This window comes from Epinephelus fuscoguttatus, linkage group LG22 (genome assembly GCF_011397635.1).
Source record: "Epinephelus fuscoguttatus linkage group LG22, E.fuscoguttatus.final_Chr_v1".
NCBI lineage: Eukaryota > Metazoa > Chordata > Actinopteri > Perciformes > Serranidae > Epinephelus > Epinephelus fuscoguttatus.
This window is the reverse complement of record NC_064773.1, coordinates 16,580,919-16,607,073: the sequence shown is the minus strand read 5'-3', so window position 1 is coordinate 16,607,073 and position 26,155 is coordinate 16,580,919. Positions and strand designations below refer to the sequence as shown.

The 26,155-nt window shown below is 41.0% G+C and overlaps 1 protein-coding gene across 2 annotated transcripts in view; it reads left to right on the top strand.

Moving 5' to 3' along the window:
- Positions 1 to 26,155, top strand: part of cacna1c (calcium channel, voltage-dependent, L type, alpha 1C subunit) — a 284,841-nt gene that overhangs the window by 58,813 nt on the left and 199,873 nt on the right. The window contains exon 2 of one of the 2 annotated variants that reach the window (XM_049567500.1): positions 19,186 to 19,618. In XM_049567500.1, the coding sequence (XP_049423457.1) occupies positions 19,186 to 19,618 (433 nt within the window). Of the gene's footprint in view, positions 1 to 19,185; positions 19,619 to 26,155 lie in introns of those variants that run through there. The other variant, XM_049567501.1, reaches the window with a different exon arrangement.

Sequence of the window (26,155 nt, the reverse complement as noted above, 5' to 3'; positions counted from 1 at the left end):
TCCGTGCAGATTTTTACAGTTTTATTGTTGTATTTTTTAACAAGCCATGTCCTTTTACGCTCCTCTTTAACCTCTTGTCGAACCTGTAGCAGCTGTAACAGTTGGTGGAAACATGCTCTGCTCGTTTTTGCAGTCTTTTTTAGAGAGCGAGGTCGCCGGGTCCTGCTGGCACGCTTGGCAAAGACTGTACGCTCGTCAAGAGAGCAGGAAAGCGAAAGAAACAACCTTGAAAGTGTGATGTTTCCTTCCATTTTGATTCTCGGCTTCTATTTTAGAGGATACGACAGTGAAGAATGACTCATTTGTGACAAAAATACAAAATGTGATATGTATGAACTGCTGTCACGGTGAAGGAATATCCCCTGCGGTAATTAAGGGTGTTGTTTGTTTTTTTTCTTTGTTATTTTTGCAAATAACTTCATCTATCCTGCTTTCAGTGCTTTATATATAAGCTTTAAGCTAGGCTATTATTAGGCATATTGATGCTTTTAAATGACAGAGATTACACAGCTTTAAAACAGATGAAATAGTTGTTCACTGTTAAATGCAGAACACAGAGGGGCAAAGAGACACCATGAGGCCTGGCGTTTTTACCGGAGCGCTCTGAACTCCTGAAAAGAGCAAAAAAGTTCCCCACATTATCTCCACTTTTTTCCCACTGTCCAACTGACCCTTTGCTTCGTCCTGCCCCTGGACGCCTGCTGGCCAATTATAACGTAGCAGTGAAGGGAAGCAGGGAAACTTTGCTGATATTCAACCAGCTCTGTGTCATCGCAGTGTGTGCCGATGAACGTTGTTCGACTTCCCTTGGAGATCCCCGCCCATCCAGCAGCAGAGGTCTGGGTGCTGGCGGCAGCACAGGGGCGAAGCCAAACACCGTTCATCTGCACACACTGTGATGCCACACAGCTGGTTCAATATCAGCAAAGTTTCCCTTTATATTCATTGTCTTCTGTGGCGATCAGCAGTGATGTGGTGGTTCACTTTTACACTGTGATCTGTAGCCTATAGTTCGGCTTTAGCTTCTAACTATCTTTGTCTTTTTAACATGTTTTTTAGAGGTGGTGAAATCTCCCCCAGGTTGCACAAGTGAGTTGAGCGGCCTCATTTTTAACACTAGTGCCCACCAGATCCACAAGGGGCACAGTGCAGTAAACTGAAGAGAGGTTAAATTAACCTATAGACTGACATGTTGAACCAGCCAGAATATTCTTAGTAGTTAATAGTTGACATCCCTATTCATCTGTGTTTTAGCATGGCCACAGTGACTGAAAATATGTTGTGCATTAGTTCTTGGATCATACACAGGTCACACCTACAATCACACCTACTCTATATTCAGAGGAAAACTTCTCTATAAAAGGACCCTTTCTTTTACAGCATTTTTGTTTCTTATGTGGACATTAGATGAGCTGTTAAAATAGGCTGCCAGTGGCTATGTTCAGCCAAGTGCCTTTGCCATGGTAACCTATCCACAGTGAAGGTTTATTTAAAGTGTAATCAACAGGAATGCTAGGGTCACCCGGAGAAATCGGGAGATTGGAAAAGCTTCAGGCTCGATTTTCCATATTTTACCGTCAAAGGAGAGGTTTTAACAAGAGGACTTGTGGAAGTGAGCGATTGAATGTGAAAGTGATGGTTTGGTTTGCTGCCAAAATGGCAGTGTTAGCAGCCAAAGCAGACATCCATCAGCTTTTGGATCCGGGCTGGTGATATTTTCAAAGCCTGGCTGTGGAATCGATACAAATGCAACAATGCAACAATCAGACCAGAAATACAAAAACCAAAAGTGACAATATTTTTTGTTTAAGGGTTACTTTTCTCTGTTTATGACTTCTTGTGGAGAGACAGAACATCATGAAATCTACAGCTGGTAACTTTTATAAAAATAACTTTTTGACACATTAGCTGAAACTATTTCCAGACAGTGGTACATGAGACAGATAATCCTTATCATGCTTCCAGTGGCATTTGCAACAATCCACCACACAAAACAACCAAACAGAGCTGAGGAGTTTCTAACACAGCTGTCAGTCATGTCAATCACTGCTCTTAAGTTGCGGTCAAACTGTTTAGGCAGCACTGATCAAATATGAATCATGGTTTTGTTGTTGCATTGCTTATTTCTTGCCTAGAATGTTTTCAGAAACATAATGAGTGTACTGTTTAGCTGTAAAATGAGAACGTTTACTCTTTTTTACATGTACTACAGTCTGGATACAGTGACAGTTTCAGCAAATATGTCAAAAAGTTTTATAAAAGTTACCCAACACAGCTTTAATTGGGAATGACAGTTGACTGCGTGTACAATAACAGTATGCAATATCTGGAAATATTTAACAGTACAAATCTGAAGACGCAGACAGGGTCTTGTGCAGACGTAATGTGAAAATTTAATGCCAAAACATTGTATTTGAATTAGCAAGTCTACAAAATGATACAAACAAGAAGTACCCAAGTGTGTAATGCACATCTGCATTGTTAGATGATGCATAATCTACAAGGCACAGAGCTTATTCATGCTTGTGCTGCTATATGCTCATAGCTTCTGAGGACAGTTTAGAAGCTAGGAATCATGTGTTTGTCTGCACCTTATTGTGTTGCCCTGTGTGCAAGAACATCTATCAGACACCTATGGTACATGAAAAAGGCTGAAACATCCCATATAAGTATTCTGTACCTACCGTACAGGTGTTCATGTGCAGCTTCATTGGTTTTGCATTGTAATGACCTTGTCAAGGTTAGGAAGCCCGTTCAGTGCGACTATACTTCCATAAAATGTATGCAATTACTTTACCAGAAGGCACTTTGCATGACAGCATTATTTGAATGGCATATGGTATACGTTATAGGAGTCCAGCGTGCCCTTTACTGATCTAAATGGCAGATGCGGAGAGGGAGAAGGAAAGGCAGACAATGACAGGATGGAATAAGAAGTATGGCGAAGAGGGAGACAGGAGAATATGGTGAAAGAAAAGAAAATTAATCAAGAAAACATGGATTAAGAAACAATGGATGTACCCTCTGGATCCATCACTAACAAATACTGTGTGACAACAAGTTTCCCTAAAGTCTGGGGAATTTAGGGACCTAAGCATTGTCGGTATTTTGTCTTTTGACCAACCCAGTGCAAGATTAAATGTTGGCATAGTACATTTCTATGTAACATTTGCACGTTATTATGTAGCAAATATGTTGAAACTTAACGTTTCCTTATGTTTTAACAACAATGTGATGAACATGTGGTTGTGTTGAGGCATAAAAATCACTTAGTTAGAGCAGCGAAGATACAGACAGTGCAGGCAGTGTGGTTGCACTGGAAAATAAATTGGTGTTTAAAGAAGAATTTATGCTAAATCAAACACAGTGTGATTTTATATTCCTTCAAGGCAAACCCATCTCCATCATGGTTTCTGTTTTTGTAAAGTAGTAACTACCTTACGACACTGCGGTTAAGGAAAAGATCATGTTTTAGCTCTAAATACCCAGTTTTGGTGGGACAAGCACTGCTGGTAATCCCGCAATGTCTCACTTAAAACACACAGTTTTGGTGACAGAATCGCCACTGTAAAATACCACCGATGTCTAAGTTAAAAAACCCCAGGTGGCAGAATCACTAGTGGAAATGCCGCTGACGTCTTCCTAAAAAAACAGAGCTTCAGTTGAAAGTTTGCCACTGAAAATGCCATGATGCCTCATGAAAAAACAACCAGTTGTGGTGCAATACTCGCCACAAGAAACACTTTAATGTCTTGCCAGAAAACACCCAGTGTTAGTGGCACAATCATCGCTGGATATGCAGCGTTTTTTTCTTTGTTTGTTTGTTGGTCTCTATCAGTGGTCAGCAGCTTGGCAGCCATCTCACTATGGTGTCACGCCATCCACTTACATACTATGTAACTTTAAAAGTGTTGATATGACATGTTTGAGACAAATGTTAGCGTATCCATGGTTTGCAGACCCGCAAACATTTTCTTCTGGTGACTGAGCTGTTATGACCTACCTATCCCTCAGTTTTCATAGCTCAGGGTACCCTCATGATGCAGAAACATAAGCTGTTTTTCAATCACAGCAAAATTGGATCAAAGTGTCAGCTAACTGGCTAACAGAGATCGTGAGCATTAGATGTGAGGAGCGCCGCAAAGAGAGAGACAGGTAGAGAGACGGTTCGTATCTGGGTTACTCTGGCCTCACATCTCTCCACTGCAGATGAATATTAATAAGGAGTTATTAATATCTGCTGCCTGCACTGTGTGTGAATATGTGTGTATGCAAGGTCGGCATGGAGGCGCAGTGTGAACAAGCCTTCCTCCTCCTCTCGCTTCTCCTCTTTCTCCTCCTCTTCCACACAACCTGTATCTCCATCACTTTTTGCTCTCCTCTCCTCCTCCTCCTCATGCTGACTTCGACTTTTCTTTTTCTCCATAACTTCTTTGTTTTTCTCGTCTTCTTTTTTCTCTCTTCCTCTCTCACTTGCTTCACCCCCGCATTCAGTTTTCCTGTCTATCACAGCTCCTTATGTTTCAAGTAGGGATACCGATGCTGCTGTCATAAATTGCTGACTTAATTTATGGCTTTTGATACAGTACATTTTTTCTTATAGAATTATCTAAAGGAGAACTTGTATCATGTCTCAGTCATTTTCTCTACAATAAAGTACGGTAATTGTTTGATTCTAATATCAAGCAACAGCAGCGACTACATTTAAATGCACAAAATATTCCAGTTTTGCCTTTCTTAAGACTATATACCTATATTTACATCACTAATGAAAATTACTGTTTCACTAATATTACAGTTTACATGCAGCCATTAAAAATCCAATTAGCATACCCTAACATGTCTTTATCATGTTAAAATATGGAACAGTGGAACGACCAGAGTCACATGTTCCAATTTGCATCTTTGCATCATAATAGGAGTTCGTCCATCAGTGGCAGACTTGTCCGATAGTGAGAACACTGCATCCCTCTGTTATTTTCTTTAACCACCTTCATGAAAAGGTCAGCGTTCCAATATTTGCGCATATCCAAAATTCTGTTGATATCCAAGTCTTTCATAATGTTTAATGTGGGATTTTGTTTTTGGCCTGCATCTCTACCCAAACCTTGCAACTGTTGGTTAATTGGTTTGTGTACAACATATCCATGACAACGCACAATGTTGACCGAAAACAAGCAAGAGGCCGTGTGTTGCAAACTGTGGTAAAAACCCCAACCGAGATAAATATTCCAAATGTACTGTAAACATGTCAAAAGATTGCTCCTAAACCCTGACCAATACCGGCAGATCCATAAACTGTGTAATATAATGGATGTAACTACTGTGATGTCTCCCACCGGTTTGTGGTCTGCCGTTTTGAAGCCTTGAGTACAGCATTTCCGCAGTTGCCTTCTTGGTTCTCTGGAGCCTGGTGACCATATATAGAGAAAAGGTTGGAGCTGTGGAGGAGTGAGGAGTGGATCGGACTCATCAGAGCATTCTTACCCCAACTTGTCAAATCTCAGTGCTCAGTCAGTGGACTTTTACGTCTACATATGACATGCTAGGTATCCGTCTGTGTCTGTTGTTAAAGTTCTGGGACGCCATGACAATTTCCCCTTGTTACATGCATTGTGTCTTTTCAAAACACACTTCCATTTTCACAGTAAAATACCTTGTGTTGACATCTTTATTTCCTTGTGCAGCAAAAGTACATAGGTAGGTTTAGAAAAAAGACGTCATGGTTTGGCTCAACATTCACACAGGAAGCAAACAGCAGGCTCCCAGGTGAAAGTCCAGGGTTTGTTAGACCCATCCACCTCCACTCTCACCCACCCTATAGGGACTTCCCAGCTCCGTATATTATGTTGTTATCATACTGCCACAAAAGTTGTCTTTTGGCGTCAGTGTCTGACACCAAAATCAATGACAAAGCAGCAGTATTTGATGAGTTACAAATGAAAACAGGCTGGACTCACTGACTTTGGTGACACCTCACAGACAGCTGGTTACTCGAGCAGCACCACCCTTAAATTTGTGTAACTTTAAGCCTTGATAAAATGTAAATGGGTGAGTTATATATATATATATATATATATATAAAAAATCACCCCCCGTACAGTTGTCATGAATGTTTAAATTAGCTTTAGAGACCAAAACCATTTTTGTACCAGGCAGTAAACATGTTTATTTTTGTTGTAAAGTTGGATATTTTCTTACTTGGAGCCACCAAGTGGCCATCTGATGAACTGCAGTTTTGGGCTGCATTTTTCAGACCTTTTGGCAGTGGGTTACCGCATGTAACTTCAATGATATTTGATCCTTAGCTGTTTGTAATGGGTCTGGGATTTTAAGTGTACCCTATTGTCGCTGCCATGTTTTTACGTCTGCTCTGGGTATAAAGAACAACAAAAAAAAGACCACCGCCCTCTTTGCCATGCCAAATATATCAGTCACATCCAGCCAATCTCAATCATCAAAACAAATTAGTATATAAACAAAATTTTATGGAGACAGGGTTGGGCCAAGACAGTTACTTAGCTGTTTAAATACAAATTCTCAGTGCTGAGGTATCTGACAATCAGCTGACCTCAACTATCTAAGTAATGAGGTACAGTATGTTTCAAATTAAATCAAACTTCTAAATCATATTCAGATGTTGAGTATTTATGTTTTGGTCCAAAGCAAGAAAAATCATCTGAGGGAAGGTCACGTCATGAAAAAATAAGACCTCAAACTATTCAACTAGCCAGCCAAGGGGGTGGTTTGACTTCACTTCCTAAGAATTAAACAGCTTAAAACCATCCAGTCTTATCTTTGGCTCAAAGTTAGCCCTCTCAGGATTTACCATAGTGTGTCATTGTTATAACAATTGTCACTTGGATAGTGATAAATGGCAATTAGCGACATTAAACACTCCCTGTGAGCTACTTTGATTAATTTCCTGAAGTTCTGGCATTTCATGTGAAAAAAAAACCTGCTATTGAGAGGGTTGATTTTACATTTAAGGGATACTTTGCTGATTTTCAACCAGCTTTGTATCATGACAGTGTAGGGAGTATGTGTAAACAAACTATGATGAATTTTCCTCCATCTTGTCAGTACCCAGATCTCCCTGCTCATCTCCCAGCTCATATTTGCGTCATCTGGTGGATTTTTGCTGACTCTAGGGCCCCTGCTTGAGCTCCACATAGTAGGACACAGCCTTCTAGGACACAAAGAATATAGAAGCAGATCTGGAGAGAGAGCTGCCCTTCTCTCTTTCTCTAAAACTCAGACCAAACTCAGATCAAACAGTAAAGTAGGCAGTGCTGATCAAGTATAAACTAAGACTCTGTCACTGTTTTGGCTATTTCTGAGGGTTTGTGAACAGGAAGTGGTCGCCATCATTTCCTGTGTTGTAAAAAGGAGACTGAAAGTAATCAAATCAAACTATGAAATGACAGACTGTAAAAATAATGGACATATCTAGTGTGACATCACATATTGGTTTGTGGACTTCTGTTTTGAAGCCTTGATTTTGGCATTTCGGCCATCACCATCTTGTTTTTTTCTGTTGTAAACATGTGGGTCTATGGGGATGGACTGGCTTCTGGAGCAAGCCTCAAGTGGTCATTCAAGGAACTGCAGTTTTTGGTTATGGTTGCATTTTTCAGCCCAGCAGGTTGCCGCTTGGACAACTCTCAGCAGAGCAAATCAAATATGAACCAATATTCTGTTACTGCGTCTTTTTTGTCTATGCACTATTTAACTGTAATCCAAGATTGTTTGTTACCTCTTGAGGAAAGTACGTGCCACAGCCCTTTCCCTCTGTTCTCTCTGGTCATGCAGCACCAATTTTAAAATGATTTGGATTTGTCTACTGCATGCAGCTCAGTTTCATGAGTTCTTTTCACCATCTTTCCAGCAGATGATTTGTGTTAAGATCCAGAAGAAACAGAAAATGCAGCCAAAGAAAACGATAAAAAATGTGACCAGCTAAGACATCATTTCGTTTGGGTGCGTGGGTACTGTTGATCAGCTCCACTTTTACTTCTCGGAACCAACCACCTTGATTTTCTTGCATTGTTTTCAGCAGAAACTAACACCCAGAGCTCCTTATAGCAACAAATACATATATTAGACTCCTGATTCCTGTTATCTGTTATGCTTGTAAGACATATAGTCTGCCCACTCTGACCTCCTGGGAGTAGGAAAACAACAACCAATCAGTGCTTCACGAGTGTGCACGATTCACAGCTTGAGGGTTTGGCCAAGCTGTAATAAACTAGAAAGTCCAGATGACAGTGAGCAATGTGCTGTTGAATACAGAGCATGATCTATATGTGCGTATTCCCTTGATATGTTACTGCATCTCATGTGTGGAGGGGTGTGCACATGCACACGCACATGCACAGTCTTCCTCATAACCCCTCCACTTCAATTTGCACTCCAGGTAGTATGTTGCAGTTTAATGAATAAATCCATATACAATGGGGTTTTTGTAACCTGGGCTCATCACAGTAAAAACTGCAGTAACAGCACTGAGGCTAAGTGTTTAGCACCATCAGTACCTGTAGTTATTTTGTTGTTAGACTGACCTCATTCATAACAAAAAGAAGTAAAGGCGCCCTGCTATCACGTCCTTTTATTGATGGGACAAAGTGGGACAAACAACCTCAGTTGCAGAAGCAGAGGTGTGTTTACCGCTCTGTAGTATTCAGATAAATGAGGAGCACTTTATTTTCACTGTACAGTAAATGAGCAGGAATTTCCCCTGACAACAGGCCGTCCTTTTGTCTATTAAGAGTAAATATTCTGCACAGTGTGATAAGTTTTCAGTGCGCCTGGTAGTCTTGTTTGTTTACCTCTTTGGTCCGATCCCAAGCATGCCCCTTCACGTGTTTTCCTTGTAAATTGCATGCGTGTCCTGCTCATGCTGTGTGGATCTTGTTTGTGTGTGCGAGCACTTCAGCGTATACTGTAATTGTCTGTTGGGGGGGTCATAGATCAATGGGGAGCAGGTGTGTGTGTGTGTCTTGTCTTTCAAGGGGAGCAGGTGTGTATATGTGCGCGTGTGTGAACTTGTGTGTGTGTGTGTGCGCGCATGTGTGCGCATCGTGGGGAGCAGGTGTGTCTGTGTGGTGTGCTCACTCGGCCGGATAATGGGCACATATGGACAGAGCGAGAGAGAGACAAATGAGAGACACCCACACATATGCAGACACACACGGGGTATGTAGCCGACAAAATTCATGCACATGTACACAACTGATACAGACAGTGCCTCACCTAGTACATTCAGCGACCTAGGCAAGCTTCCAGTGCCCCTCCCAAGAACAAGAGCCAATGAGAAATAAACACAAATAAACAACTTAGCAAAAAACAATTAGTCGACTAGTCGCCCACATGTATACGATATTAATTTAATTATTAAATGATATATTTTGGGCAGGGCAACAAAATGGTTTGAGTTGAAGGTGTGAGAAAGAATAGTATCAGTAGCATTGTTAACACTGTGCTACATTACAGAGAAATACAAAACCATACTAATGAACCTTCATTAATATAGGCCTATATTTTATCTACAAGTGCACGTCACACACTGAGCGAGCCGCCTGTTAATGACGCTGTGGGCTAATGGGCATGTAGCTACTTCCATGTTTCAGATGATATGTCATGTTTGTAGTCGACCAATGAAGATGAGTTTACATATCACCTTGGGTTCGTCCTTCACCTTCTCAAAATGATCCCACACTTTGGATTTCCTGCCCGACATGTTATCAACTAGCCTGTGGAATAACCGCAGGTACCAGCCCTGGAAATTAACCTGACTCCTGTCTGACTGCTGAGCGTGGCTACTTCCTGTGTTCGTCCTTTCAAATTAAATTCCCACATGGTCCAGTCATATAGTTTTTGGTTTATTTTTACAAGGCACAGCTTCTAATAGAGTTTCATGTTTGTTCGTTTTTTTTCTGTGACTAAGCGACCAATGAAATCTTGCCGACTAATGACCTTTCTGGTCGCCTATAGGAAAATCCTCCACAGGATACTAATGTGCCTTTTAGACTGCTTTTGAATTTGTACATGTATGTGTGTGTGTTACTGTGAGTGAGTGCATGACACGTAAATTGGGTAGAACTAGTATATGGCTTACAACCGGTATTTATCATGACAGTGATAATGAGGGTTAAGCATGATGGGATGTCAAACGAGTCCTGCAACACACGGAAGCGGCAGCAATCACAATTTTTACGCCAAAAAATGGAGCGAGAGTTCACCGTCATTATCTGTTTCATGTTTAATATTTTAAATCAGAGTCTGAAAGTGGTCATAAAAGGCAGTTACGAAGCAACGATCTTGCTGCGTCAGATCGGCGATGCTGCTTTTTTCCTCGGCTAAATAGACGGCAGAGAACAAGAGAGATAATAATTGTCAGCTATTTGAAAATGACAGAGAGCGAAGTGATGGGGAAAAGAGTGAGAAGCAGCGAAGCACGAGAGATCGAGAAAAATGGGGGGATGAGGAGGGGTAGATTGATGGAGGAAAGGAGGAAGGGTGCGTGGCTGAAAATGAACTTGTCCGCTGCTGGAGAGCCAATGGAGGGAGTGACAGCTATATAGATTAGAGAGAAAAGAGGGAAGAAGAGAAGTGGTGAGAGGAGGAGGGAGGGGGATTGTTAATGGGTACAGAGGGATGAGGAGGAAAGAGATGTAGAGGGGACAGAGAGGGGGAGATGGAAGGGAAGAAGAGGAGGATAAAGAAGATGCAGAACTAGAAGGGAGGAAGATGAAAAAGAGGTACAGTAGCAAAAGGAGGTCATCTTTCAAAAGAAACGACAATTCAGCTGGGATGGCAGATGACAGGACTGTTGTGTATGTGTGTGTATCGATGTGTGTGTGTCTTATGGGATCCAAACGTGCTGGGAAAAAAAGACCACTGGTCAGGCCCAATTTTCAAGCTGTTAATAAGATTCATCTTTTTTCATATTCTGAATCAGAGCTGCTGTAAGGTGCAAGGCCCTTAGTGTGTGCGTGTGTGTGGCTGCATGTGTGCATCCGCCATTAATTAGTGTCTGATCAGGTGTCATCATCAGTTAATTGACCGATAATTACATCATCACTGTCCACCCAAATAGATCCCTGTTGGGACGAGCGGAGGAGAAGGAAAAGCAGATGGAGGGAGAGGGTGAGAAATGAGGCAGACGTTGAGTAAAGAAAAAGAGAAGGGCACGCAGAGGAGATGATGTGAGAGGCTGATTTAGGGTGGGATAATCTGATTGGTCCCCCCTGCTGTCCGTTATCTGGTTGAGCCAATTAAATGAGCAGGGCAACTAAGGAATTTGGCAGTTTGAACTTGTTTTTTTAAAAATCCTTCGGTGATGGATTTTATGCTGCCGTAATTTATACTTGAACTGTATTTTGATGGTAGGCAATATTAATTAGAACAATTTGCAGCATACTCTTGTTGTGAGCATGTGTGTGTGTGTGTGTGTGTGTGTGTGTGAGTGAGTGTGTGTGTGGCGATGACATTTTACGGCAGAGTGCTCAGAGTTGCAGCGATAGCATCTCTCCCCAGTCTTTATCATTAAGCAGATAACAGCTCCACTGACTTGAGTTTGTATCACAGCTCATTACAGTCTGCAGTTCAGTTCACACTCAAGTTCGGCTCAGTTCGGTTCACTTCAAGTTCAGTGACAGTGAACGCTGACTGTCTTTACAGTACTGTATACATACTGATGTCTGAAGTCTCAGTACACAGTTTGCTCTGTCCCCGTGCTGAATATTAGCACATCTTCATGTTTAAAGTGAGTGACGATCGGCTCATCAGCTGTTTCCAACTGCCAAGACATTCAGAAATATGTGCGCAGAAACAACTTAACCACTTTCCTCATGATACAAATAGCAGCGTGGCAGTCTGCCGATGCAAATAGCAGGCACGCTCCTGTCAATTTAGACTGACTCTGATTCACCAGCATACACACGACTCTAAGAACAAAACTGGCCGTCACGCACGTGTCAGGAATCCAACAGTAATTAATGAATTCATGCCCACTTATTTTGTGCGCAGAGTAAGAATATTACTGCACACATCTTAGTGAAAGAGGTCCATTGTACTGAGCGACACAAAAATGAAAGACCAGGCACACGCACACACACACACACACACACACACACACACACACACAGGTGTTTTGAGTTACTCTGGCTGATTAGACCTCTGCTCAGGTTCAAAGTGAGCAGAGCTATGTGAGGTCACATTAAGTAATTAGAGTAATATTGTTGAATTTGTTCCACTGTGACAGGTGCAACAAAGTTTAAAGGAGAAGGACTGTGACTTGTCACAGTAGGAAAAGCAAAGGTGCAAATGATAAAATTAAATAAATGAATGATGGCAAATTCCATTTAGCCGCTTTCATGTCAGGGTCCGGGACTTTTGCATGCTGGCTTTCTGTCATGGCTTACTGGGACACCTGAACAGAGCTATCGTTAATGATATCAGTAACACCTGTGTTCTTCCTACTATGGCAAGTAAAGACATCTGCTGTGAAGAAGGCCTTTCATCCTGTCTGCTAGCCATCAGTTATGGACTGATCAGCATCAGGTGTGGAGCACCACTTAATATACACACAAAGATCCAACTCTGGTTGGTTCAACTCATTGTATACAGCATAAATCATCAGGTTTTTTACTGGTGTTGATCCAAGTAGAGCTACAATCCCTGACTGTAGCACTGTAACTACCACTGACTGACTGAAGCACTACAGAAATCTTTGCCTGCACTGTAACACCACTGACTACATTGAAGGCAAAACCATTTTTCCTCATCCTCCCTCTAACGCTCTTTTTTCTGTTCCTCCCAGAATTTAATCTTCTCCCCTTGTTTCCTCTTCTTTTCCTTGTCTGCATGGGTTTCCCCTTCTTTACCCCCTCCGTTTGTCCCGCCGTCCTCTTACCATCCATCCTCCCAGAGTGCATTCACCTCCCCCCCGCTGCACCCTGTCTTCTTCATCCTCTTTCCTTTTCTTCTCTCATCCCTTCATCCCTCCCTTCTCCTCCCTCTCCCCTTCAGTCAGAATCGTATTTCCTCCCCCCCCCCCCCCCGCAGAATAAAGAGCTGCTAATGGAATTATAGTCACTCACATCAGCACGCAGTCCATCATACAGTGCACACACACATGACATGACTGTGCACATGCAGGACAGACACACAGAGAGACACGCGGTCAGACAGACAGATTAGTGAGCTCAGTATTATTAAAGTTTTACTCTCCACTAATCCTTGCACTCTCACTCATGCAGCGTGCACACACGCACGCACACACATACACACACAGAAATACTTACAAACACACACTCTCAGTGGGGTACACCCTGTGAGAGGGGCAGGCAGTGTGAGATAAACTGATCACGCAGCAGTACAATATGCTGAAAGTGATTATTCGTGTGTATGTGTGTGTTTGTGAGAGATTGTGAGCGAAAGCGTGCGATGATGATGTGCAACAGCAGTCAGGAAGCAGATATTAACTCACACTGGAGTCAGTGGTGGAAAGAAAGAGGAAGATATTTTCCACAGTAGAAAATCATCTGGGACAGTAGTAGATGCAGAGCCTGAGTGTATGATAAAAGTAAGATTTGCTATAGACCTCTAGGTTCTCCCCTTTCAAAAATAATAGACACTCTCTAAAATCAATCCCAGAGTTCAGAGAAAATGGGGAAAATATAGCTCAATCCAAGTAACGAGATGCTCCAAATTGAAACCGCAGTGGTATTTCCCATAAGGCACAGCTGGATTTGATACCAAGTGACTTCACCGCTGATGAATGTAAAGAACACCTCCTTGGGCATTCTCGCTGCATTCGAAAGCACACTGCTCCTAAATATTTGCACACATAATCTTCTGTTGTTGTTTCGTCAGTGCATTTGTTTTAAGATTGCCTTTAGGGCACTCTAGTTTTATTTTAGCTGTAATGAAAATAATAAAGCTTATTTATATAGCACTTTTCTAAACAAATATTACAGTGTGCTCGGCATAAAACTGAAATTAAAAACGGACAAATTACATGAATAAAATCAGCAAACTGCAATATTAATAAAACAAGTCATAACATAAAATAAAAAGTATATCAAGCAATAACAGGGAACAGGGAACAGGTATTAAACTAAAAATATAATAAAAAATTATAGGCCATTTGATGAAAATGAGTTTCTTAGCCTCTCAGGTCAAGGTAGCCACATAGTGACATTAGCAGTAAGCAGGCTCCTGTCTGGCTGCAGTCATAAGCAGTAGCAAGTGGAGCCAGGCTATAAAGGTACCTTAAATTAATCAATATTAAATCAAAATTACTGTCACTGCTTCCCATAAAAATACTCCAAGGGCATTACTTTTTAAATTTAACATTTGTGTAATAGCTACACATCAGTCAGTGACGTTTTTTGTTGCTTGGTTAGACAGGAAATATGTTTAGCTAGCTAACTGTTAGCTTGGCAGTTGGTACACCACAGTTAGCTTGGTGCAGGGACTGGAGGCGGGGTCGTGTCAGGAGGCAGAGACCGTCTGGTAACCTCTAATTTGCCCCGTTTACATAACGTGTGGCTAAGCTAACTGACTAGCAGGCTGTTTTGTTTGTTGTATCACGTTTTGTTTTATTTCCAGAGCGCTGCGTGTGGCTAAGCTAGCTAGCGACTGATGGCTTAGTAGAATGCTAGGTTGGCTAGCTCGTTGGCTAGGCTAAGCTAGCCCATTTTAAAACCTGCCAGTTATGTTGTGCTAACGTTGCCTGAAAATATATGTATGTAGCTTCTCAGAAACTCTACTTAAGTGCAATTTTGAGGTTCTTTGACTTACTTTGAATAACTGTAATTACCTGCTACCACTGACGTAACAAATTACATTATCAATACTCACATTATTTAGCAGTTAGCGCTAATGCAGGCTAGCAGTTACTGGTTACTTTTTTAGCTCAAGATTTCCATTTGAAGCACCTACTAATTTTGTTATTTTTATGTTATATTATACATGTATATATTACTATGGATTGAACTACCCCTTAGTATATGAAGCAATTAAAATGGAAGTTACTAAATTAAAATGTTGCACATGAATGCATCCGTAACAATAATGCATATACAGTGGCTTCATAAAAGGCATTTTTAAGGGAATGCACTTCAACATATTATACTGTAGTATGAAATGCACAGGTGTATGTAATGAAATTAATGGCAGTTGCTTTGGTTTCAGGGCCCTTCTATTGTGCATGTTGGCTCACTGTCACATTTTCATGGCATCGTTAATGTTATTACTAACACCTGTGCTTTCCCCACTACACTATGTCAAAATGTCTGCTGTGAATAAGGCTAATGATACACTATGTGCACATTTAGTCCTCTTATTTGAGTACATTTCAGTAACGCCTCTGTACATTTATTTAAGTGACAGTTCAGATGCAGCACTGTTACTTATGATAGAGTAATTTTTAATTGCAGCGTGTTAAAGTTAAATACAGACGATGTTATGTGGGTTTGTTGGTGGCTTTTGAATTGATTGTGAGGCAAATTAATGGAATGGGGATAAACAACAGAAAGTAAAGTAGGCCTGACATATTAAATGTAACTAATTACTTTTACTGTCAAGTAATTTGTAAAGTAAGGTAATAGATTAATTCGAAAGGCGTAATCTGTGGGGATTATTGTTGAAATCTATGCTAAATACAATGATGGATTTACTGGCTTGTTGTCTAGGTTTACTCATCTCTAATGAGCTGTGGCATAATGTTACAGCTAACGTTACCGTAAATTTATAGCTACTAATGTGCTTTGGGCCGCTTGAGTGCAGTTATCTACCCTACATTATTTGACAGTTAACAGTTAGCATAACTGGTTACTTTTTTAGTTCAAGATTTTCATCCAAAACACATACAAAGCTTGTGATACATTATACGATTATTATATTTTATGCATTCCGTGTTGGAGACTAGTTACATGTAATTAAATTACAAAATGAAAGTAGTTGTAACCAGTTACAGTTACTGAGAAAAACTATGTCATTAAATTACAGTTATTAATGAAAATGTTGGCGAATACAAAAGGGTAACATCAGAATATATTCTTCTCAATAAAAAGTTTATATGTAGCGTATGAATATAACATTCATTCTGTTGCTCTGGATCTTTTTGCCATGCAGGAATCCCTTCTTTTGGCATCACCTTTTCTGCACATTGTTCAGCTTTATTGCCCAGTTTAAATATTTGTTATGAAAGTAATTAAAGTAGCCCAATGAAATGAGTTATATTACTTTAACCTTAAGTAACCTTAATAACACTGTTTATATTATAAGATCAAACAACCCATTAGTATATAAAGCATTTAATATAAAGCAAAGTTAGCTCCATCACCAGTTACAAGTTATAAAATAAAATGCTGCACATAACCGCAAGTTGCAACTGATGATATCATAATAGTACAACACTGGCTTCATCAAAGGTCTTTTTTTTCTGTTGACTGTACTGCAGCATGTTACAGTACACATATCCACAGGTGCAGATAATGAAACTAATGATGGCTCATTCTGACAGCTGCTTTGCTTTCAGGGCCCTTCTTTTGTGCATGTTGGCTCACTGTCACATTTTCATGGCATTTTTAATGTTATTAGTAACACCTGTGCTTTTACTACTATAGTAAAGTCAAAATATCTGCTGTGAACAAGGCCTGTGGTATTAGGATAATTTATGTGACCAACCACCAGATTGTGTCACTGAAGCAAAATATTCTAGCGTAAGCAGTTAGCAAATGAGGTCAGAGGTCACAGGCTTGATATTGCTGTGTAATATAACACCCATATGCAGAGTTGTTTAGTTAGTGAGCAAGAGTGTTACTGACTTTAGTGCACTACTTATGGGATGACACATGTCACAGTGTGGACATCTTCATGAACACACACCATGTGAAGGAAGGTGCTTCTGGGATGAGTGTATGTGTGTGTGATCCTCAGGATCTGATGTAATGTTCCCTCAGGCCCGTGAGTTCATATGTAGAAACTTATAGCTCTGAAGTGAGAGGAACGGGATTTCAGCGGATATTGTAACCACCCTGTAATCGTACTAAGCATACAGGATAAGTCTATCTCTCTCTCCGCCTTCTCTCTCTAACCTCTGCACATCTCTTCTCACTTTTTCCTCTCTCTCTCTCGCTCTCTCCTTATCTCTGTTGTGACAGCACAGGTTGGATTAACTTTGCAGGGGTTCTTAAAGTTTTGCATTCTTGTTCTCCCAAAAGTGGCTTTGCATTCATGGGATTTGTGAATCTCACATCGGGTATTACATTTGGTCAAATTTGACTGAAATCAGCATTGAGAATTTGCTCAAAGCACTGATGCAAGTACTGAACACATATTACAGTTAGATTAAGGTTGTTATACTCTCTGCAGACTGTTATGTTGAAATAGTTTGATGGCATCAGTAGCTAGCTGGACTTCTTCTGGAGTTTTAGAAATAAACTGTAGTTTCCATAAAGCAATGCATTTCTTCTCCATTGTCAGAAACATTTAAGATATCACGTGTTTTTGCATGATTAGTTTTGTGTTTATGAAAGTAAGACAAACGTGTGTTGTCTTAAACCTGGAAAGGGTACATGGTTTCACAGAGTGTGTAATCTTCCTCATGGTGAGAGCATTTGTGGAATCCTTGTTCAGATGTCAGAGGGAAGGAGGAGCCGAGAGGATGTTATAACTGTCTTTAATCTGGCTAAGCATACTGAATGGATAATCCGCTCTCTCTTACTTTTACTTACTTAGTCTTATTTCTACAATTTGCCTGGGCTACACTACTATGTAATCTCACTGAGATTATTGTAATTCTGTCTCTAATTTGTCTTCTTTTATTTTATTCCATTATGTACATATGTTGTTTGAAGTCTTTCTTATTTTACTCTCAGGCTGGATTTTGTTTTATTCTCTGCATTTCCCTCAGCTGAGTAAATATATGTGAACGCTCTGACCCCTGTTTATTATGCTATGCTTGTACTGAAATTTCTACAGCATAAAGATGCTGGTCTTTGGTTTATGGAAGACCAAAGGCCACGTAACAAGGTTGTAGGGCAATTGAATAACATTTAAAACACTTTCCACTGTTAACGCTTTAAAGGGACACTTCACCGCAAAATCAAAAACACATAGCCTATTTTTCCTCTTACCTGTAGTGCTATTTATCAGTCTAGATTGTTTTGGTGTGAGCTGCTGAATGTTGGAGATAGTGGCTGTAGAGATGTCTGCCCTGTCTTGAATATAATGGAACTAGATGGCACATTTGAAAAACTGACCTTGTTGTGAGCGGTTTCATGTAGGATCTATTTTCTTTCTACCGAACTACACCTGCTAACTGTATCACTGTGCAAAAGGAAGCATGCATCTACTAGCTCACCTAGCACCATTGAGCACACTAACATTGCAGCTCAGCCGAGGGAGACGCCATTAATATTTACATATTACACTATTACAAACACAACCTTCTTGTCCATGCACAGTGATATGGTTCGTGGATGTAGTTTGGTAGAAAGTTTAACAGTCTAGAGTGATAACTAACACTATAGGTAAGAGGAAAATAATGTATTTTTGATTGTGGGGTGAACTGTCCCTTACAAGATTTGGACAAGAAACCCCTAAAACCCTAGAATCCCCTAAAAATCTTCCTCTATGCGAAAGAAAAACCAGAAGTAACTGTAATTTAAAACACTAATAAAGATTTGTGAGATAGAATATTTGTTATATAACGTTAGCACAGAGAATAATTATTGCACCAGCCAGTAGTTGCTGGTCTGATGAGTGGTGTTGAGTGTGTGTTGACACAAAGTGAATGGACTGCATAACCTACACAATATGCTGAGGAACTAAACAGCACACAGTTAGCTCTGTTGTACTTGCTTGACAGATGGGAGTATATTAGTCATCGTCTATTCTACAGGGAGAGACTTCAGTGTCTGAAAAATATACAGGGCTTACTAACTGATCTGTCAACAACTCAAACACCCTTGAAGCCTCTAAAGTAAACTGCCACACTGTAGAAAACGGAGACACTGTATCAACCTCAAGGAACCGTGTGTGATGTATTAAATCAACAAGTGAATCATTTACTGACCGGAGGAAGTGATTTAAGAGCTTACTGACAGTTGCGTTGTTTGCTAACTTTCTTTCTCCTCTTTTTCTCCCCCTTCCTACTTATCTCCACTCCAGGCTCCGACTACTCTCCCCCTCCCCCCCTTCCTCGCCCTCCTCCCCCCGGCCTGACCAATGAGCACAGTGGCGGTGGCAGCCACGGCGACCATGGTGGAGGAGGGGGCGGGGTCAACCACGGGGTGGGCGTGGTGGGCCTAGCCCCGGAGCACATCGCCACACCGGGGGCGGCCCTAAGCTGGCAGGCGGCCATCGACGCCGCGAGGCAGGCGAAGTTGATGGGCAACGCCGCATCAGGCGGAGGGGCGGGGCTCGGGTCAGGAGGGGGCGGGCCCATCTCCACGGCCAGCTCCACGCAAAGGAAGAGACAACACTATAGCTCTAAGCCCAAGAAACAGACAACGACGACAGCCACAAGACCTCCACGGGCCCTACTCTGTCTCACACTCAAGAACCCTATCCGCAGGGCCTGCATCAGCATCGTAGAGTGGAAGTATCCTTTAACTAACCATGGGTGGAGGTTTGTCTTTACATGGTTTGCAGTGGAACCACATGCAACATATTTCACTTTCCAGAAGTGTCATTCTTAGTTAATTCCCTTTTGTTGGATAGCTTGAAGAAAACCTGTCCTGAATCTATCCACTTAAATAGAGGAATATATCATCAGAGATATGCAAGTGTTATAATCTTTAATTGTGCAATGTTACTGTAATGTTAAAAGCATTTACTGCACCGTCAAAGTCTGATCTTGTGATCCATTCGAAAGTAAAATGGTTTGTTTATTCTTTAGGCCAATTACAGCTTTGGCCTTTTTTCATTTACAGAATGCTCAACAATATTTTTGCCTCTAAAAACAGATTTTGAGAAGCTGTAAAAGCTTACATCTGTTAAAAACACAGCCAAAAATAGATAAATGCACATAATGCTGTGCAAATCGTACATAAATAATAATAATAATAATAATAATAATAATAATAATGTATCTGTTGCAACCACCTTGCATTCCTTCAATGTGTAGTGAATGGAATAAAAATCATGGCAATGAGGAGAAGAAGGAGAGGAAGGGCATAAAGAATAGAGCACTTACGCATTTTAAAGAGGACTTTTAATGCTTTTCCTTATTTTCGGTCTTATATATAATGTTACAGTGTGGAATGTTCATATTTAACATGGCCAAAGTTTCAGATAGTGAGGTCAACATATGTTAAAGTAATGACTGTGACCAAAAACCTCAGGCTACGGCCCATTCTGAATTCTCTGTGTCCAATATCTACTTTTGAGACAAGCTGACATCAGCTCTTGACGTATTTCTTTATATGGTCACCTGCTGCAGGCACTCTACCGCAGGTGTTTACATTACATATAGTGCTACATGAAGCTACATGCTAACATCAAGGAAACCTGGAATCTTGGTTGCCTATATTGTTCATTTCTCCCTGATTTCGGATTATATTCCTGCTGGAACATTGTGTTTAGAGGCTTCTAATGGTGATTTTTAATGGAGAAAGTGCCGCTATGTCCACAGTCAGGTACACTGCTTCATGTAACATGATAACATTAAGGAAATCTGGAATCTTGGTTGCTGATTTTGTTCATTTCTCCCTGATTTTGGATTGTCCAATTACATTTAGAAGCTTCTCTTGACTTCTTTTCACAGTAGAAAGTGCTGCTATACTATGATACAGTCAATCATCAGCTTCAAGAAGACTGCTCAATTTAGCTACATGCTGACATCGAGGAAACTTGATATCTTGGTTGTCAATTTTGTTAATTCCTTCCCGATTTCAGATCATATTCCTTTGTTAAGAAGGTTTTAGTACTGATTTTTAGCTGTAGAAATCTGTTTCAGTCATTCCACACCTACAGTGGCAGTGCAGACACACCAAGATACGGCAGACTCAGAAACCTTGACCAATTAGAGTAGCTTTTTTGGGAGGGGGGCTTAAAGAGACAGGTAATAAAACAGAGCGTTTCAGATGGAAGGTGATTACAGGTGTAAACATGTAAGCGTGTTCTAGCAGACACCTAAAATACAAGTATGAACCTGAAAATGAGCATATTAGGTCCTCTTTAACAACGCATCACACTTCCTCTTCTGTTTAATATCCCTCTTTCTCCCCTTCTCTCTCTTTGAATCAGTCTCCCTTCTTTCCTGTGTCTCACTTGATGTGATTCTCTGCTCTCCGCTCACTTGTCTTAATCCTTTCTCCCCTTCCTCTGCCTGTCCTTCTCCTTCTCTTTTTTTCCACTCTCCCTCTTTCATCTCACATTCTTTTCTCACAGGAGGATAAAACAAATTGTGTCATTTTCATCCCTCCTTCACACCTCTCCCAGCATATGTCTTTCCCCTAGCTCTTTCTACTGCATTCATCCTCTCTCCCCCAGGTCCACCCCTGCTTCCACACTTCCCTTGCTCCCTCCATCCTCCACATCTCCCTCACCATTTATTATTCGTCTCCCCCCTGTCCATCCAAATCCGTTTATTCCTGCTGTTCCTCCACCCGTCCTTCTTTTCTACCCTTCCTTTTTTTCGTCCTTTTTTTTAAGCTGCCGAACATAATGACTTGGTTTTCCCTCAGGGTGAGATAGAGGGAGAAAGGGAGAGAGACAGAAATGGTCAGTGTCACAGTCAAAGTGATCTATAATAGGAGAGGGTCCACATGAGCATCAACTCAGCAAGAGCACAGTCACACATCGTCCTGAGAGGGAGAGAAGGAGAGGAAGAGGAGGGGTCGGGGAAACGAGAAGGGCAGGGATGTGGGCAGGACATGGATGTCGACAGGAGAGACGACGGAGCGGATTAGCTGTGGAGGGAGGGAGGATCGAGGGGAGGATGGGGAAGGTAAACAACAAAAATGACAGAGCAGGGGGAGGGCAAATAATGAGAGAGGGGAGGAGAGGAGAGAGGATAAGGGGATAACGAGGGAGGAGAAGAGAGAAGTGGAAGGCAGATCGGATTGGTGAGGAAATTGAAGAAGAGTCAAAAGTAGTGTGTGTGTTTGATGGGGGTTGCCTTAGTGAATAATCAAACTTAAATAAATCAGTTGATAACACTGAAGGATATATTGAGGAAAAAGTATTATGGAAAAATACAGTTTGTCATTTCCACTCTCTCAGGATACCCCTTTCTGCTATAACCATACCAACCATGAGCGCTTGCTGCAGTGCTTGGGGATGTTAAAAAAAAAATAGTTGGAGCAACCCAGTATCACAGAGTGACTGTCAGGGATTATCTGTCTGCTGTATATGTTGGCATACAAATGAAAAATGTCATGCCAGAAACTTTTTGAGCTTGGGGCAAGACCAGAGAAGATGACCTAGGGTCCCATCACCCGACTTACACTTATCACAGGTAGCAGAGACTGGAGGAACAATTCTTTTCAGTTTGGTCTTGGAAAAGTGCAGCTGGTGGATGGCTTTAAACTGAATGAATTGAAGTGTAGTATTGATAGTACATGTTTCAATCCTATCTTACCCTTTTGCCCATAACTCGTCCGAAATCTCCTCACCAGTATCCTTAATCCGTGCCTCTTTAAAGTGGAGAGAAGGGATTGCCAGAGAAAAAGACCAACAAACTGTGAAATGTTTGGAGGCAGGGATTCTAGTCATAAGGTCAAAAAAGTTGTGTTGCTTGGGCATCACATTAAAGTGAGGTAGAGACTTCCTGGTAGCATTTCTGATTTGCAGATACCGAAGAAGAACCAGGGGACAGACCAGATTTAACCTGATGTTGAGTAAAAGATGCAGAACGGCTGTTAACGTAGAGATCCTCAATAGTAAACAGGCCTTATCTGACCAGTGTAAAAAAACAACATCCATCAAACCTGGCTTAACGCAGGGGTTCTGACATATAGGAGCATGAAGTGGCACTTGTAAGGGACACAGTGTGCCCTCGACTTGCCTTAGAATCTTAAATGAGTTACGCAAACTAAAGTCATCCATCAGCTGTTTAAAAAATAACAGTAAGCATTTTTAACTATTAACAAGATAGATTGAAAAGATTTTTTTTTGATTTTCCCTCTTTGTTCCTGCAGCTGACATGTTCTCACAGCTGGAGTGTTTTTTGTTGGGTTTTTTTAATATTCAGTGACAAATGATGGCATAATTCTTTTAGACATTCTCATGAACCTGTATATTTATCAAATAAGCACACAATTACTATGTGGTTCTTTTTGGTCCTGCTTTTGTTTTGATGGCTTTGCTCAGTTTAATGTGAAAAGCCAAGCTCTTAAATTCACCATTATGTGCATTTTTTCATGCATATTGCTCAGACATGGTTTCTTAAAAAGAACTCAAAATTTCCCGTGAGAACAGCTGTGCCTTTAAATTGTGTGTACTCTCCCTGTGTGGTAGAGCGGTGGATGCAGGCAAATTATCCTTTTAACCCCCTCATGTATTATAGTAATTATTTAAAGGCATAATGCCAGTGGTATGGCTGTCAATATTTCGGTTCCCACCGTTTGAATATCTATTTGGTGCATTATGTAGGTAAGAGTGCCAACCAATACAAGGAGACACACTTGTATTGATGTATTTATTTCAACCTGTGGTTGCTGCACTGTGTTCGGTGATAGAGTGAGAACTGGCAACATGCTGTCTCTTGGAGCAAGTTCACATGAAAGATTTGTTATTAATATGTTATTTGATAGTGTAGTTTGCTAGTGGTGGAATGGTACGCTTATTGTACATGTCCACAGGATCCATCATTTCCAAGCTTTCTGTTCTTTGTCTATGTAAGCAGCCGTTCAAAGCATTCCTGTAGCGCTGCGTTGTGTTTGGAGAGATGTAGTCTCGCCACCAACCAATCAGAGATCTTCACTGGAAAAAATATTTTTTTCACGGACTGTTTTATGAGTTATTATTTTTATACAGTCTATGGTTATTACCTATTACAGACACCGCTAACGGCTAAGAAATAGTAACGTTTGTTCAATCATTGTATTTATAGACTTTACAAACATCGGATTAGTCTAAACGGTGATACAGTGATGTGAAAAATGTGATATATATAAATATATATATATATATATATATATGTAGAGCTAAAAGCTCTGCTGGTTTTCTACCCTGAAGTATTTGTAAACAACAAGGCGATTCCCTCTGTAGTCCGGCCAGATGGATAAGTCATGGCCTTGTAAAAGATTATGTTTGTTTCTTTTAGTTGGTGAGAATGTGTCGCCACAAACGCGACAAACATCCACTAACTTTGATGGCGTTTTCTGCGAGCGCGGCTGAGCCATTTTGTACCGCTACACGTGTTTCTAGTTGGACTATGTTTACAAGCACAAGAGTTCAGCGAGCCACCGAAGGACTGCCCTGCAGATTTACTATTGGTTCTGCAACGTAGGGAGTTTTTTTAAACTCTGAAATTGTATCCGCCCATCTAAACACAAAATCAGAGAGAAAGTCATCAGTCTTTAGTTAAGCAAAGTGTCTAAAGACTGACTTGTGAGTCTAGGAGAGATGGGGCGGCTACTTTTCATTTGCATAAAGTTGAATATAGGCTACATTATGCTAATAAGGGAGATCCAGTGCAACTTGCCGCCCCTGGAAACTACTGAAAAACTTCTAAGATAACCATTAGTGATCTGGAATGAGACAGATTCTGCAAATGCATGGCTTATTTCTTGCTTCAGAAGTTTTCAGTAACACATTTCGGTGAACTATTTTCCTAATAGAAGAGGAAAGTTTCAGAAAAGCTGCCCTGTCAGTCCAGTTTGAAATCGAGGAACATACAGCCCATGTACCTAGTGACATGCCCACAGGCACGGATCATAACTTTAGCTTACATAGCTCGCACACAACTTCATCTCGAGGTTCCACAATTTTGCCGTCTACTGACCAAAATCCAAAGTATTTCCAAAAGTGGCTTTTTAGATTGCTCAGAGTGCAAAACACTCTCTTTGTGGCCGAATTCTCTGCCATCATCCCCACGCAGTTGTTGTATATTTCGCTCGTTCAGCTTGACCTACATTTTATTTACAATGTGTGAAAGTGATGTCATGTGACTCCCGTCAAACAGTGCAGTTAGTGCAGCGGCCCAGGCCCACGCGAGAACTTGCGAGGCAGACAGCTGTGGTCGGGATGCTTTTTTTCATAACTAATATTAATTTTCACAATCTAATGAATAAATAATCGATTTAATTATATGATCTAATATAGAATATTTGTTAACACCCTTAGTCAGATCTTAAACTTGTATAAAAAAGAATATTAATGGGAGAAAGCATGCATAAACCCTCAGGGTCGCTGGAACTATCTCACCCAGTGACTGATGAGCGTGCAGATCATTACCCACAATTCCCAGCATCATTCATTTAAACAGCTCTGAAGGGAGGGATGGGTGAGAGAGATGGAGAGAGAAAGGTGAGGGAGTGAGATGAGTGAAAGGAGGACGAGGGATATTAAAGAGGGTTGTTGGGGTAAACAGTAAACAGGCAGGAGTTTGAGCCACAAAAAAGGAAAAACATGGAGGGAGCAGAACAGTAGCAAAATTGCAACAAATTTTGTCCTTCACTAAGTAGAAAATCTTCATCAAACTGTCAGTCTTTCTGTCAGCTTGTCCATCTTACCATTCTATTTTGGGATGTCCTTCATATCTGCAGTGTAGGCCTGTTTAAATGCAGTTTAAACATTAGTCTGTGGGTGACCATGCTCTGTACTGTATGCATTTAATCTGTGTATGTGTGTAGTTATGCAATTGTGTGTTGTTTTTATTCCATAGGCTTTGTGTGTGAATGTGTGTGTGTTCCCCTATGTGTGCGTGTCCTGTATTCTGTGAGCACCTCCGTCTCTGGAGATAGCAGATCCGAAATCTTCCTCCCTTCCTCCTCTGTTACCATGACAACAGCTACTGCTCTCAACAGGTCGATGGGGGCCTGTCTGAGCTCACACATACACATGCATGCAGACGCACACCGAGATGAGAGAACACTCACACACAAACACCCTTTGAAGAGCACGCACATGCTTACACACGGATGATAAAGGACCGAAAAACACACACAGACACGGCGCTCTCACATGCTGT